General features: G+C 42.3%; 1 protein-coding gene across 1 annotated transcript in view; it reads right to left on the reverse strand.

The window, feature by feature from the left end:
- The window catches only part of CFAP58 (cilia and flagella associated protein 58), a 142,798-nt gene that overhangs the window by 117,764 nt on the left and 9,515 nt on the right, over positions 1-15,519 (reverse strand). Inside the window, exons 3-8 of the mRNA XM_084846372.1 lie at positions 15,293-15,441; positions 10,512-10,668; positions 8,576-8,770; positions 6,228-6,365; positions 3,572-3,731; positions 879-961 (exon numbers count right to left, since the gene is read on the reverse strand). Of these exons, the coding sequence (XP_084702498.1) occupies positions 879-961; positions 3,572-3,731; positions 6,228-6,365; positions 8,576-8,770; positions 10,512-10,668; positions 15,293-15,441 (882 nt within the window). The remainder of the gene's footprint in view (positions 1-878; positions 962-3,571; positions 3,732-6,227; positions 6,366-8,575; positions 8,771-10,511; positions 10,669-15,292; positions 15,442-15,519) is intronic.

A 15,519-nucleotide genomic window follows, 5' to 3' on the forward strand; every position in this document is an offset into this window, starting at 1 on the left:
AGGCTCCCTGGTGGGGAGTACTAAGAAGAAGCTGCCTCAGAGATGGTCAATAAAAGGCAGGAAACGGCTGGCACATGTCATCATTCCCAAGCTCTGCTACCCACCCATCCAAAACAACAAACTCCACTTGTTGTTTATGAGACTGGGTGGCTTTCTGCTGCCTAGCAGGAGGCTAGCATGGCTCCTGGACCAATTCTTCTCTCTCCTCCTCTTTGAGCACTGCAGGGAAAGCCCCAAAATGGCGGGCAGGAGTCATATGCTCTGGAGTGGAAGTGGGAAAAACCACATCCACCGGATAGCTGTGTGTGCAGCTCTGAGAGAAGCAGCCTGTCTGACTCCCAAATTTTCTCCTCGTTTGTCAGGCACTGCTGCATTTCGGTCAGAGAGCACCTCAGCTGCTTTGCCAGAGGTCTGGACCTGCCACTGACCTTGGTTTCTTCATCCCATGCTCCAGAGGACTCTGTGTCATCCAAACTTCTTCTGTTGTTCAGCTGGCATGTTTGCTCTCACAGGCAAAGCACCCAGGAGCAAAGGAGGAAAATACAGGAAAAAAGGGGGAAAGAAACCATTTTCTCTTTTTCTATATACAGAAAAAGGAAGAAAAAAAGCAAGGGGAAAACAAATCTGAGGTACGGAAATGAGGACAATAATGAGACTAGCTGTGTCCTGGGCAAAGGCAGGGAACAAACTGGAGAGGAGGAGCCAGAGCTGAGGGGCTGAACAAAAGCATGGTCATGTGATCCCTGCCTTGCTCTGGGCAGTAGGGAGACATAACCCATTTTGGATGCCTCCTTGCTCGAATAGGGAACCACAACTAAGGACCACAAGTAGTTTTTGGATATGTGCAAAGGCCTGAAATATCTGCTGTGCATACTCACCTTGTTCAATATATCTCTTTCTCTCACAAGCTCATCTATAGCTTTCTTATCCATCTCTGCTTGCTTTTTTGCACATTCCAACTCTAAAGCACAGGAAAAGAGTACAAACTTTGAGTTCAGAATTAGCATAGGTTGAACAAATCAAGATATTATGGAGTCAGTTTTTTAAACTCAGTTCATTGAATGAGAAACTCCTCATGATCCCTTTTTAGAAACTTAACAAATGGAACCTGCAATAAAAATGTTGCAATGTGGAGTATTTCTGTTCACGGCTGGCTGACTAAAACCAGCCATGAACCCTCTTTCAGGATACTCCATTCTATTCCTACTTCTTCCTGGCCTCTTCCAAGATACTCTATTCCACTCCCAATCCCTCCTGGTTTTCAATTTTTCCCACATTCCATGACCACTGGGCATGCTTGGGGTTCAGAAGATTGTTTTTCTAAATAATTTTTGTAGTTCCACAAACCTTGGGGTTCCGAAAACCTGACTGCTGATACCTCCCTTTTGTACATGAAGGGTGCCGTTTGGGGCATATAACTAAGTTCCAGCAGCCCAAGAACTGAGATCACTATTAATATATGTAAGTGGGACCTGCAATAAAATGTTGTGGTGTGAAACGCTTCTGTTCAGCCAGTCATGCTCTCTTCTAGGATACTTCAATCAGTTCCTACTGCTATCCAGTTTTATGCCCCCCACCCCCGAACAGTCAGTCAGCATTTCATGGCTATTAAGCATGTCCAGTCCCCATTGGGCTATTTTGGAGGATTCTGCTCTAGGGTTTTTTCTAAAGATTTTTTGTATTTCTGCAAACCTTGGGGTGTTCCCTCAAGCCAGCTGATTTGCAAACATTTCCCCAAATTTGTGTAAATTTCCTAATTTGCACAAATTTCATCCATAGATTAAAGTGGGACTGATTCAGTCTATAGAGAAGATTTGCTCAAATGGAACTGGGAATCAGGAACAAGACAAACACGAACACGTGTTTGACAATTTGTGAATATTTTGCATGCTCACGTTTTGCAAGCAAAAATTAAAGTCTCATACACCCTGAGTTTTTGGCTGCATAAGCAATGGTACTCACAACCTGAACATAAGAAATAAAGGAAACGGTGATGTTTACAGCTTGCCCCCAAAATGATGGAGGCAAGGTGTATGGAAATCTGTGGGAATTTTTGATCCCCATAATAGGGGCTGTGATTCAAAAACAAATGTATTCAATCTGTTTATAAGAGTCATTTAAAAAAAAAAACTCTGGACACGGATTTAGATTTAGGTACTGAAGATTCATCACTGTCATTATACACTGAACTATTCAATATTAATATCCCCCTCTTTCATCTCAGGGATCACTTCAGTGTATTCCTGCAATGGAGGGAGCAATCCTATGTGGATTGACAGTTGCCTCCAACCCTGGGGGCGACCGCCTATCCAGTAGAGGGCGGAAGGAGTGGTGAGGAGCGGAACTCCTCCTCACTCCCCTCGCCTGGCTTTCGTGGCTAGACAGCCAATTTTGGCTATCTAGCCACAGGACCTCACAGAGCAGACAGCGGCAGCCGGACGACACATAGGATGTGTCGTACCAGCATTTCTGACCTCCCCAGCCTGCCCTGCCCCCAGAAACACCCCGTTTTCACTGCTCTATGCTGCTCTTATGAGCGTGGGGCCGATCTGCGCTGCCTACGAGGCACTGCAAGAGGGGGTAGAGGTGGGTTCTCCAGGAACCGACCTCGTAGCACAGGCTCCCAGGTCACTTCCCAGGAACCAACCTATCTTATGGCGATCTAGCTGCTGACTAGTTGCCATAGGATTGCACCCTAAGAGAAGTGGGCAAGAACTAAATATCCATAGCTACTCCCACAATTTTCACTGTATTCTCAGCCAAGCACCACACACATTTCTCAGCCCAGCTGATGGCAACTGCTGAGTCAAGTTCCTTACTACTCTGCATTCAACAATTTTCTACTGGAATTCTGTAACTGCTACCACATTCTGCAAAAGTTCCTCCATTTTCTGAATCTGTTAGTATTGGAAAATCTGGTTTGACTTACAGCACAGTTGCTTTATACAGGGAAACTGTGGCAACACACCATTAAGTATTGGAGGCAATAAACACAGGCTACAGCCAGTTTAAAAGAAGTTCAAATCAACTTATGTTATTACTGCTTTTATACACTGTCAGAAAAGGCTATCTAATACTGTTTAACTACAAGCACCCCCTAAAGCTGAGTGCGGGAGTGTAAGTGAAGGCATGAGATACAGTTACCTGCTTCTTCTCTGGAGGCAGCATGGCACCTGCTTGTTTAGGCAAGAGGAAGAAGGAAGAGGAAGGGAGGGAGAAGGAAATAGGAACTGATCAAGCTACATGACATTCTCTATCACTCCCTAGCGTTTGGAAGCATGCGGAGTTGTTCCTATTATCCAACAATTAGTACCATGTCAATCATATTTTTTCTGTAACGTTTCAAAGGAAAAAACATGTATGCAAAGCACATGGTAGATATTTGTCAAGGAGGTACAACTGGCCAAATTTCACAGCTGCATACTTGCATTTCCAGGATCCCCTGAAAATATTACAAAATCCACAGAGTTGACCCACCATGAAAATCCAAAAGCCTGCCTTTTCCCTTAACACTTGAGAAAAGTTTTTTCAAACCAAGTTTCCACATAATTGCTTTGAATTTGACTCTTACCTTTCTCCAGTCCACTTATCTGGTTTTTAAGAGTGTCCCTTTCATATTCTGCTTGTGTTTTGTGCTCTTCTACAACACGTAGTTTTCGCTGCATAACCTCCCTCACTTTGGAAAGCTTTGCAATCTCTTGACGCATCTGAGACAACTCATCTTCTCTCGCCTATGGAAGGCAAAGAAATAGGAATGGAGAGACAACACTCCTTCAACTCCTTCCTTCACTGCTATTGTCATGTGTTTGGTAAAATAAAACAATAACAGCCATTGTCCTCTCCAATAAAAAAATGCTTCCAAAAATATCTAGAGGCTGTAAGGTTTTGCAGAGCACAGCTTAGGTTCCTCCATCCTCTTTTCTCCCCAATCTATTCTTTTCTCTTTCTGGATTCATGAATGTCTTGGTTACTGAGGAACATTTGCCACTACAACTAGCCTAAGGACTAAGGTGCCTTCCTTCCTCTTTTCTACCAATATGGCATCAAGCATCATCTTCCCATCAGGAGAGCCTGGATAGGGTATTATTGTCAGGTTTCCTTTAGCCCCCACTTTACTTCAACGCCTGAAAACAAACACAGAGGAGAGGCTTCAGTCTACAGCTTTTAATCCAATTACTTCACAGTGTCATACAGATGCAAATTCTCAGTGACTCTCAGTCTACAAAGGAATGCCTTCGAGGATTCAAAGGTAGTTAACAAGAGGAGGTCTCACTAGCCTAACTTAAGTGGGAGGAGGTCTCTCTCGTGAGGCCTCTAAGCACAGCTTTTCGTGCAAGGCCAATCGGGTAGACCATCTAAGTTCCACCCCTGCCTTCTCTCTCTTTGCTCTGCGCCTGCGTCTTGCGTCTATTAGGTCAGACTCCCTAAACCTCACCTCCTCCTGTTCACTGCCTATCATGGGGGGGGGGGGTGAAGAGGGACCCACATCCTCAGCCAGCTGGACATCTGTAACCTGAGAAGCCGACCTAGTCATGTCTGGACTAGCCTGGGAAAACACCTCCCCCATGTCTGGCGGTTCTCCTTCAGAATCTGAACTGCTATTCCACTCCCTGCACTCAGAAACACCCCTGACAATTATGCAGTTCTTATGTAAACAAAAGACTACACCCCTGCTCTGTTCTCTCATGCATTCTGCTTTCTGTATGAAAGTAATGGAAAATAAAGGAACCAAGGTGTGAAAGTTAAACCTATCTTTCCAGCAAATGTATGTGCATATGTCTTTCTATGGAAATGTAACTCCAGGGATAAGTATGCATGTGCTCTTCTGTATGTGAGAAAAGAAAGAGGTACAAGTCTACTGTGTATCTAATGAACTAGGCTTTTGCCTACAAAAAAAACATGCCAGAATTAATGTGTTAGCCTTTTAAATGCCACAAGACTCTTTGGAAGTATCATGGCTTCTAAAGGAAGTTTATCTGGTTTTATAATAGCTTGTAATAACATATGGGACTGGTTTGCACAATTGGTGGCTGGCAGCATGGCTTAAATAAGCCACGATGGCTTGCGGCGCATGTCAGCCAACACTGTGAATATTCAAGTGCAGTGGGCTGTCGCCATGGCTTATCATGTTGTGCAAACATGGGCAGGGTAGATTGTTACTGTGGTTAGCAAGCTACCCCAGAACCCAAGAAAAGCCTACAGTTTCTGGGTGGCTTGTTAACCATGGTAACAAGTGACACAGCCCAGGTTTGCACAACACAATAAGCCGCAGCAATCACCCGCCACAGTCTGAATATTCACAATGGTGGCCAGCATGCACTGAAAGCCACCATAGCTTGTTTAAGCCATGCTGCCAGCTGCCAATCATGTGGACTCAGTCACCTTCTATGTATATAAAAAAAGGATCAGAAAATAATCTTGATAGCCTGTTGTGCTTAAAGTGAATCCTTATGCTACACCAAGTCTGGGTAACACGTTTCAGAAATCTCTAGTAAATTGTTTTCATTGTTTTCACCAACAGAGCCCCTTGAAAGAGAACACTTTATCAGCAAGTGACTTCCTCTGTTTAGGAGAATAGGATGTATTTTACTAAAGCTCAATAAAATATTGGTTTTCTGTCCTCTTCTTTAACATAAGCCATGTTGTAACTACAGATATGCTCTTGACTGGAGATTAGACACAACAGATGAACAATGGCAATATCTTAGGTTTATATAGTGTTTTTCATTTCAAGGAGAGATTGACCTAACTTTGAAAGGCAGGAACCTCTAGGATGACACAAAAACAGTACAAAAAAACACAAAGGGTTAGAGAACAACACAGAAGGGCAAGGAGAGAGTAATTGGAAAAGTAACCTTTTCGTTGAAAAAAAATAGTGTTTATGAGCAGATTGTGATGCCGTCACTTTCCATGTGTACTCACTTTCAGGGACAAATTATACATGAAATTAATTATGTTAATGCAATTAATGTGCACGTTTTTTGTTATGCAAATAGCAGCCATTGACCAGAGGAAAGGAGAGGTTCAACCCTTTCTCCCACGTTCCTGACAAAAATTGCCTTTCCAAAGCTGTTATTTTTATTCCAAGGGAAGTCTCCGTTGGTGCCAAAAGAGCAAAACTTCAGACATCTGAACTACTAGTCACACACACATAAAACAGCCATTATGTACAATGCTATTTCTGAACTGGGATTATGTCTGATGTATGCTTAAAACCTTGAACTTACTCTCAGCTCCATGGTTTTCTGCTGGTTCTCTTGCATGAGTTGTTCAATGGCCAAACTATGCTGTTCATTCTCTAGCTGGAGCTTAGCATTTCTCGCTGTAGATTGTTCCAGTTCTTTCGTGGCTCTTTCATTGAGGATCTGTGGATTGTGGCACAATGCAGTTGATTACTATACCTCCAGGATTACCTCCTCAAAAAACCCAGTATCACCTCAAACTTTTCCATGTTTCCCTCACATTTTATTCTCATTATCACATGCTCTTTATCACCACATTAGTAATTGAATATGCTGAGAAATGTGATAATTGTTCAACAGCTTGGGTTCGGGGATGGAATGAATTACACCGTGGGTGTAATCTTTTTCCAGTCTCCTTCACAGGTGGAAGACAAATATTTTAATGCCTGTTTGCCATTTGGCAAAAAGTGTACAACACTTCCTGTAATAACTGCAAATGAGCATGAGAATCAAATGGTTTTAATCAGCAATAGTGACAAGGACATATGAATTTTAGCAGGGAAATCCTACATTAATAAGGGCATGGGACTATTCCGCAGTGGTAGACTGCATGCCTTACTTCTGCAGAAGGCCCCAGTTTTAATACCTAGCATATCTAGCTAAAGGATTGCAGGTGGCAGGGAATTCACTACCACAAGGCATGGTGATGGCCACCAAATTAGATGTTTCAAAGAGGATTATACACATTGATAAAGCTATTGTAGCAGCCATATCGGGGGTCAGACTAAGTAGCCTCATGCAGTCTCATGCTTCATGTTCTTGCTGAGCTCTTGCTCTCTGAAATATATGTTTATAAGCTGACGAGACACAGGAATTTCTTGTCAACAAAGGCTAAGGTCATGGTGATATGTATATCATGTTCTCTGCTGTTCTCTGCTTATCATGGCTACCCTATAACCCATTTCTTGTATTATAAACAATGGTGCTAGGAGAAGAAATGTTGAGGACTGCAACCCCACACGGGAGGGAGAGGAGGAGCCATTTCCTATGTGTCACAATATCTATAAAAACAATGTGCTGATGTAAATCGGGGCTTTTGGCTCTTTGGAAGTGATTCCAGCCTTAAGCCCGTGTTAAATAAAGAAAAACTCTTTTTCTTTCACTCCGTGGTCTCTCTGACTCTGAGTTCTGCAACACTATCAATGGCTACTAGTTATGATGACTGTATATATTTGATTTCATTGAAATCTTGTGGTCCAGAAATCTCTGGATCAGAAAATATGACATTTTCCTTTTAACTTATGAAGAAAAGTGGCTCAGAAGCAACTGGCTCAAGCCCACAAATATCTTATATAGGCAGTGGCCCAATTAATATTCCATAGTTGCAACTACTAGGCAACATCCATTCTGTCTAGGTTGCCACGTCTTCAATGTGACAGTTTCAAAAGCCTCATAAAATAAGATATCCTATCATTGTTGAGATCAAGCCAATAGGTATTGCTAGGCCCAAACAAGTAACTCTGCCTAATGTGCCACAGGAGAATTTTTCAAACATAGACTAATCCCCTCTTTAGAATCCTTCCTTCTAATGATCTCGTATTTGTTCCTTGGCAATACAGAAAAAAACAAATAGGAAAAAGAAGTTCCCTATCATCTCACAGGATTCCACAGAAATGTCTCAGACATTCATTTCATTTCATGTCTTCTGGCTTCCTGCCTTGCTCCTGTCTTGTTGGTGCCTGGTGTTTCCCAGCCTTGAGTATTATATAACTCACCCCACCTATGGATGTCAGTTATTGGTTCCTTCACCTTCAGCTGTGTTCATGCTGTGGTAGCAGTGACTGCTGGAAACTGGCTCCCAACTGAAAGGTGAGAGCAGATGGAGGGAGAGCGGGAAAGTCTTTACCCACAGTGAATCATTAAGTGTCTCCATCTATTTCTCCTGATTTGAGTGACTATTCTAAAAGGCACTCAAACTATTAAAATATTTGAGCTGAAAAAAACATTATTTTAGAATGCTGCAGAGTATGAAAAGAGTCCCCAGGTGCTATAGAGAGAAAACTAAAGGCTGATACTCAGCAATACTGTTTTAATTAACACAAGGTACTAGGGCATAAATCTGTGCATATGGCATAATAGTTATATCTTGCTGCAAATCATTAGGGAGCATTCTCATTTGACTTCAGTGTGAGTGGAGCTGGGGATGGGCTTTTCCTTAAAATATATATTGTCAAGGAAAATGCCTAGAAAGTCAGTATTGTCCCTCAGTGTTTTAATTCTGTTCTGAAATTAGTAAATGAAACTCTTCCTGTTATACCCCAAATCTGACTTGATCTTAGAGCCTATACATGTCTGTTCTTGAGATATTTTAACATAAGAGCTTACAATAATACCTTTTGCTCTTTGAGTTGCTGTTCTAATTTCAGGAGTTCCTCCTTGTTCCTATTCATACCCTGCTGCATTGTCTTCATATCATTTATCTTGTTCTCTAATTCCGTCTGGACCTGTTTCAGTTCCCTTTCCATTTTGTCTTTCTTTCGGGCATCCCGTGAAGCTTCATTCTGACGCAACTGGATTTCTTGATGGAGCTGTTGAAGAAGGGAAAAATGGCAATACTTCATTTGTCTTTAAGTTGGGGAATCACTAGGTATATACTTAGCTATTGGTAACTTTGACAGTCTTTGACACTGGATAGTTTGTATGTTGTATTTTACAATTGATTAAGATCTTAATCAGACACACTATTAAACAGTATCAATACTACTACTATTAAAACATTTACCCATAAAATGTGTTGGGCACAGTGTGTTAAAAGTGACCAGAATGCTGGCCACAAAACTTACAACTGATATTGGGCAATGTGGGTTTAAGTAGATGAAGTCAAGGCTTTACATGAGGAATCGAGTTGAGGATCAAATGATAGTGGGAGACCAGGTAAGATGAGACTAGAGTGATTCAGAAATAGAATTGCTAAACAAATTTTGCTTGAGGGAGATTTATGGGAAGACAAAGAAGTGGTCTGATGACTAGAGAAGGGAACACTGTTCCAGGAATGGGGGTGGGGCGGGGAAATGCAATAGCAGCTAGGGATGGCTAAAAACTATCCTGTTCTTCTCACAAACCCAGCTTGATTTTGCAAGTACTTGAAAATCGTCAATGAAATGGTGAATGAAATGGTCATAAAACCCAGCTGGAGATGCCCACCTCCCTTGTCAGTCCCCCACTTACAAAAAAAGTGAGAATTAACTGGCAATCCAGCCTGCCCTGGATCCCTGCCTGTTTCCCTCTCCTACCTCTGCCTCCATCCCCCCACCCCAGTAGTTTTCCTTGTCTACTGTATAGATTGTATACCATTCAGGGTAGGGACCTGCCCTCTCAGCCTTTGTAAAGTGCCAGATACATGAACGGTGCGATCTAATCCATGGTAAATAATAATGATCTCCAGCAGGAAAAGACATACTGCTTATCATTTGCTGCTGTGGGAAAGGCACATACAGCTTCTCTGGAGCCCTCCACTGCCCGCTATCTCCTCGTATAACGTTTGCTTCCTCAAGAAAGGAGGACTTGTAGGGAGGGGTACGCCTGCCTCAAATTGGGGTCAGATTGATTCTTCAAACATGGGCCCTTCCATTTTTGAGCACTTGTGCTTCAAATAATTTACACATTCCTAAAAGACGCCGATCATAAACAAAGAGTGAGAAAGAGCAAGAAGGCGTACAAAGGGGGAGAAGTGGTAGACATAACAGATGATAGGTAAAACTAGCCACTAGCTGAACATTAAACTCCATGAGGAAGCCAAAGTCTCCAAGATAATGACTTCAGAACCTAACTAGAATAGGAAAAATTGTGTGCATCCTGTGAAATATTACTTGAACCACAATGTGCATCAACAAGAAACCCCAAGCTTAGGAATAATGATAATTAGAGGAAGAACAAAACAAGATATAGTACATAGGAACGGCACAGTCAAAACTTAAATTGTATGGAGCCACTCAGACATAGATATAGAGGGTGTGGATGGTAGCAGACTCAAATTAAAGCAGAAGAAGAATGATCAAAAGAAGAATAGTAGTTCCAGTTGGTGCAGATTTGGCAAAAGGGAAATGCCCCCACAGAGGGCAAGCTATTCCAGAAAGAGATGTCAGAGATCAGTAGATGAAATTAAAGACACTGATGTTGGCCTGTCACTGACAATTTCTCACTAAGCTGCCAGAAAAACGGTTTAGGAAGTGAAACAACAGGTGACAAGTTAACAGAGATGAACTGCAAAGGCAGAGAAGCCTTCTAGACAAAGGCAACAATGACAGCTACCTAGGGGGTTGCACAGACCTGAGTGATGGTGGAGTCTGCCTCAACTTTAGTCCTTTCTGCCTCTTGCTGTTGATCTGCCATATGTGTTACATTTTCACGTAACTTTACAACCTCTGACAAAAGTTGGTCTCGTTCCTTTGTTACTTCTTCCTTGAATTTTAGCAATTCCCGCATGCTGGAAGAAAAGAGATCCCAGTCAGCTATGTGCAGCCTACTCTGTGTTCTCAGCACAAAGCGCTTTGCAGGAAATAGAAGTTTAAAGTAACTGTTTTGCATGTAACTGTTTTGCATGTTACTCCCCTTCCATTAGCCCCCAAAAGCTGTCAATTAAATTATATGTCTATTGCAGTTACTAAAAGCACCCAATTGTGGCAAAAATATAACATCTTAGTAGTATAAATAATACCCCAGTAGTAGTTTTTATTCTTCTGTTCATTTACTGATTTAAACATAGTTTCCCCCAATATTATCATCAAACCTCTAATTCATTGAATACCTATTTCCCTACTCCTTTCTTATAGCATCTTCACATTCCTCCCTGTGGATCTGAGTAGGTTAGCTTAGCTAACCTGTTGACTACATGACAGTTTAGGATCCGAGGGATGGAATCAAATGCTCCTCTATAGCAAAAAATCCTTTCACAGAGACAACTAGCATGAATGTTCTAGCCTCAGTTCTTAATAACATGCTAGATTTCTTCAAGTAGGAAATATTTGCATATGGAGGAGTATTCAACTATGTCAGCCTCACCTACGGTCTGAAATGGTATAGCTCACAAACAGGTTTATCACCTCAGTGGGAACTACACCTTTATGTCTTTATCATCCGCTCCAAGGGCAGTATCCAATCAGACACCAGCACTAATGTAAATTACATTGCACTAGTGCGAGGAACCTCTAGTACAGCCTTCCCCAATTTGGAACCCTCCACATGTGTTAGGACTGCAACTCCCATAATTCCCAGCCAACATGGCCACTGGCCATGTGTTACAGATGAGGGACTTTAAGCTATCTGTCTATAGCTCAGTACTTTGAGAGCATTTAGCTGTCTGTTTACCACCTAATAGCAGATTAAGTACTTCTAAACAAAGTGGACACCTAGGATTGTTTCATGGGTTGCAATTCAGGCTTTGTACTAACAAGAATTAGTACAGGAAAACCTTTTTTGATCCATTTATCATTTTTATTATAGATATGTTTACAACATAACATAAGAATATAACTTGCATATAATGACATAAAATAATTTCTGTTGTTAAAAAGAGCTTTGCTAAAGATACTTAGATCTTGATAGCGTGACAAGAAATAGAACTTCTTAACTCTTTCTTTTTCTTAGACTTCTTGTCTTAATAGTTTAAAAAAAAAGAGATCTCTTTAAGTACCAAGTTCCCTATTCAATAGTGAATAGGCTATTCGGCTAACAGGTACATGGGCCTTGTGAGCTTCTAAGAAGAAGCTCCTGCATTGTAAAATCAGCACACCTTTATACTCTTTGTGTGGAAATTACCTCATAACTAATATTGTCAACTGTCCCAAAGTTAGGGCTCACAGTCCTACGGCACAATCCCATGCAGATAGACGGCTGCCTCCAAACTCAGAGGTGACAGCCTATCCAATGCAGGGCAGGAGAAGCACGGAGAGAATTGTTCCCTCTGGACATCTCCTGCCCTGTATTATCGGCTAGACAGCGCTTTCAGCTGTCTAGCCGTGGGAGGGCAGAGCAGGGGAGGAGGCCGCTGAACGACACACTGTACAGGCATTTCCACCCTCCCCACCCCAGAATGCCCCCGGAACACCCCGTTTCGGCTGCTCCGCACTCCTCTTGTGCACGCGGAGCATGGGGCTTCTCTGCACTCCTTACAAGGCAGCGTGGAATGGGGGGGAAGGTCGGTTCCCGGAAAACAAGATAACCTATGGCCATCTAGCTGCTGACTAGCAGCCATAGGATTGCTCCCTCCATTATCTCATTGTTATTAAACATTCTTATAAATTTAGAACATACATAAAAGGTTTACACGTACACTTTTCAGGCTTTTCAATTTTGAATTTTACTTTTGAGAAGGTAACTCTTTACCTGAAATTTGCCAATTCAACCAAAGTCTATACATTTTTCTAGACATCTACGTATATATCAGGCTTTTTGATGTGTATACCTTATTGTTGTTCAGTCGTTCAGTCGTGTCCGACTCTTCGTGACCCCATGGACCATAGCATACCAGGCCTTCCTGTCCTCCGCTCTCTCCCGGAGCGTGCTCAAGTCCATATTAATTGCATCAATGATGCGATCTAGCCATCTCATCCTCTGCTGTCCCCTTCTCCTTTTGCCTTCAGTCTTTCCCAGCATCAGGGTCTTTTCCAGAGAGTTTTCTCTTCGCATTAGGTGGCCAAAATATTTGAGCTTCAGCTTCAGTATCTGTCCTTCCAATGAGCACTCAGGGTTGATTTCCTTTAGGATGGACTGATTTGGCCTCCTTGCAGTCCAGGGGACTCGTAAGAGTCTTCTCCAGCGCCACAGTTCGAAAGCATCAATTCTTCGGCGCTCAGCCTTCCTTATAGTCCAGCTCTCACAGCCATACATTACTACTGGGAAAACCATAGCTTTGATTAGACGGACTTTTGTCAGCAAGGTGATGTCTCTGCTTCTTACTATGCTGTCTAGGTTTGCCATAGCTTTCCTCCCAAAGAGCAAGCGTCTTTTAATTTCATGGCTACTGTCACCGTCTGCGGTGATCTTGGAGCCCAAGAAAATAAAATTTGTCACTGCTTCCATTTCTTCCCCTTCCATATGCCAGGAAGTGATGGGGCCAGATGCCATGATCTTCGTTTTTTTATTGTTGAGTTTCAAACCAGCTTTTGCACTCTCCTCTTTCACCCTCAACATGAGGCTCTTGAGATCCTCTTCGCTTTCTGCCATTAGGGTGGTATTGTCTGCATATCGGAGGTTGCTGATAATTCTCCCGGCAATCTGAATTCCGACCTGTGATTCATCCAACCCAGTGTTTCTCAGGATGTACTCTGCATATAAGTTAAATAAGCAGGGTGACAATATGCAGCCTTGTCGTACTCCTTTCCCAATTTTGAACCAATCGGTTGTTCCATGTCTGGTTCTTACTGTTGCTTCTTGACCCTCGTATAGGTTTCTCAGGAGACAGGTAAGGTGGTCTGGTACCCCCATCTCTTTCAGAATTTGCCACACTTTGTTGTGATCCACACAATCAAAGGCTTTAGCGTAGTCAATGAAGCAGAAATAGACATTTTTCTGGAATTCTCTTACTTTCTCCATGATCCAGCGAAATCATGGATTTGGCGATTTGATCTCTAGTTCCTCTGCCTCTTCGAAACCCAGCTTGTACTTCTGGTAGTTCTCGGTTCGCATACTGCTGAAGCCTAGCTTGTAGAATTTTGAGCATAACCTTGCTGGCATGTGAAATGACTGCAGGTGTATTGGTAGTTTGAACACTCTTTGGCGTTGCCCTTCTTTGGAATTGGAATGTAAACTGACCTTTTCCAGTCTTGTGGCCACTGTTGAGTGTTCCAAATTTGTTGGCATATTGAGTGCGGCACTTTAACAGCATCATTTTTTAGGATTTTAAATAGCTCAGCTGGAATACTGTCATCTCCGCTAGCTTTGTTGTTAGTAATGCTTCCTAAGGCCCACTTGACTTCACTCTCGAGGATGTCCGGCTCTGCTCTTCCCCAGTAGTATATTGGACACCTTCTGACCTGAGGGGCTCATCTTCCAGCGTCATCTCTTTTAGCCTTGTGATACGTTCCATGGGGTTTTCTTGGCAAGAATACTGGAGTGGGTTGCCATTTCCTTCTCCAGTGGACCGCATTTTGTCAGAACTCTCTGCCATGACCTGTCCGTCTTGGGTGGCCCTGCACGGCATAGCTTATGGCTTCACTGAGTTACGCAAGCCCCTTCGCCACAACAAGGCAGTGATCCATGGAGGGGTGTATACCTTACACAATATTTTTTGCTCATTAACTGATAAGCAAAAACTTTAAGTACACTTTTGACTTGGAATTATCCAGTCTCACACCTGTTCATTAGTCAAATAACTTTTTGGCCCAAGTGATAGGGCTTTAAATCAGCATTTTCTCATTGGATACCATTCAGTTCATCTTGACCATTATTTTTATACCAGTTACCCAGAATTCATTGTGAACCTCCTTGTATCTTCTTTATTGATATCCGTTACCCTATTGTGTATTGAATTTTCTGGATTCCTAATTATCTTCTTTGCAACATGCTTCATTGCCTGGGGCTTGCAGCTCTAAGACAAGACAGCTTTTGTTTTGTGTGTGTGTGTGAGCACGCGTGTGTGTGTAAATAGTCACTTTCTTCAGTAATCATTTCAGGCACATTGCAGATTGTGCACCAACTTTTTGTGGCAGATCCATGACACATGCTGGCTGGGAATTATGGAAGTTGCAGTCTTAAAACATCTGGATGGTGCCACGTTAGGGAACAGTGCTCTAGAGCAATGGAAATAGCATTAGCTGGCATGACAGGATTCTCCAAAAATCACATCACAGCACTTAATGCTATTGCTGTTGCACTAGAGGTCCCTTACCCTAGCACATCATAATTTATGTTAGCACATAAATTTATGTTAGCACATAGTAGCCTACTGGATACTGGCCAGAGGGTGCAAATACATAGCTTTTTACCCATGAATCTAAAATATATATGCAGATTTTTGCAAGATTTTTTGCTTCAATGAATAAGCATAGTCTCAATGAGAACGAGGCATCAATGTATGACAATTTCCCCAAGCCCCTCCAGATCCAACTTACCTATGCTCTTGACCCAATGATAATCCAGATCCTTGTTCCACTAATTTAGTTAGGTTCAAGATTTCATCTTTGAGAGACATGATGGTTTCTTTTGCTTTCTGCTCCTTCTCATAAGCAGCATCCACCAATTTCCAGGCCTTTTCAATCTCCTGTGAGTATTAGAAAAGAACTGTTTCATATGATATACAATTTAAAATGAACAATAAGCTATTTTTTCCCTCCGAGTT

This window comes from Heloderma suspectum, chromosome 3 (genome assembly GCF_057233095.1).
Source record: "Heloderma suspectum isolate Gila_16-S chromosome 3, 16-S_ref, whole genome shotgun sequence".
Classification (NCBI taxonomy): Eukaryota; Metazoa; Chordata; class Lepidosauria; order Squamata; family Helodermatidae; genus Heloderma; species Heloderma suspectum.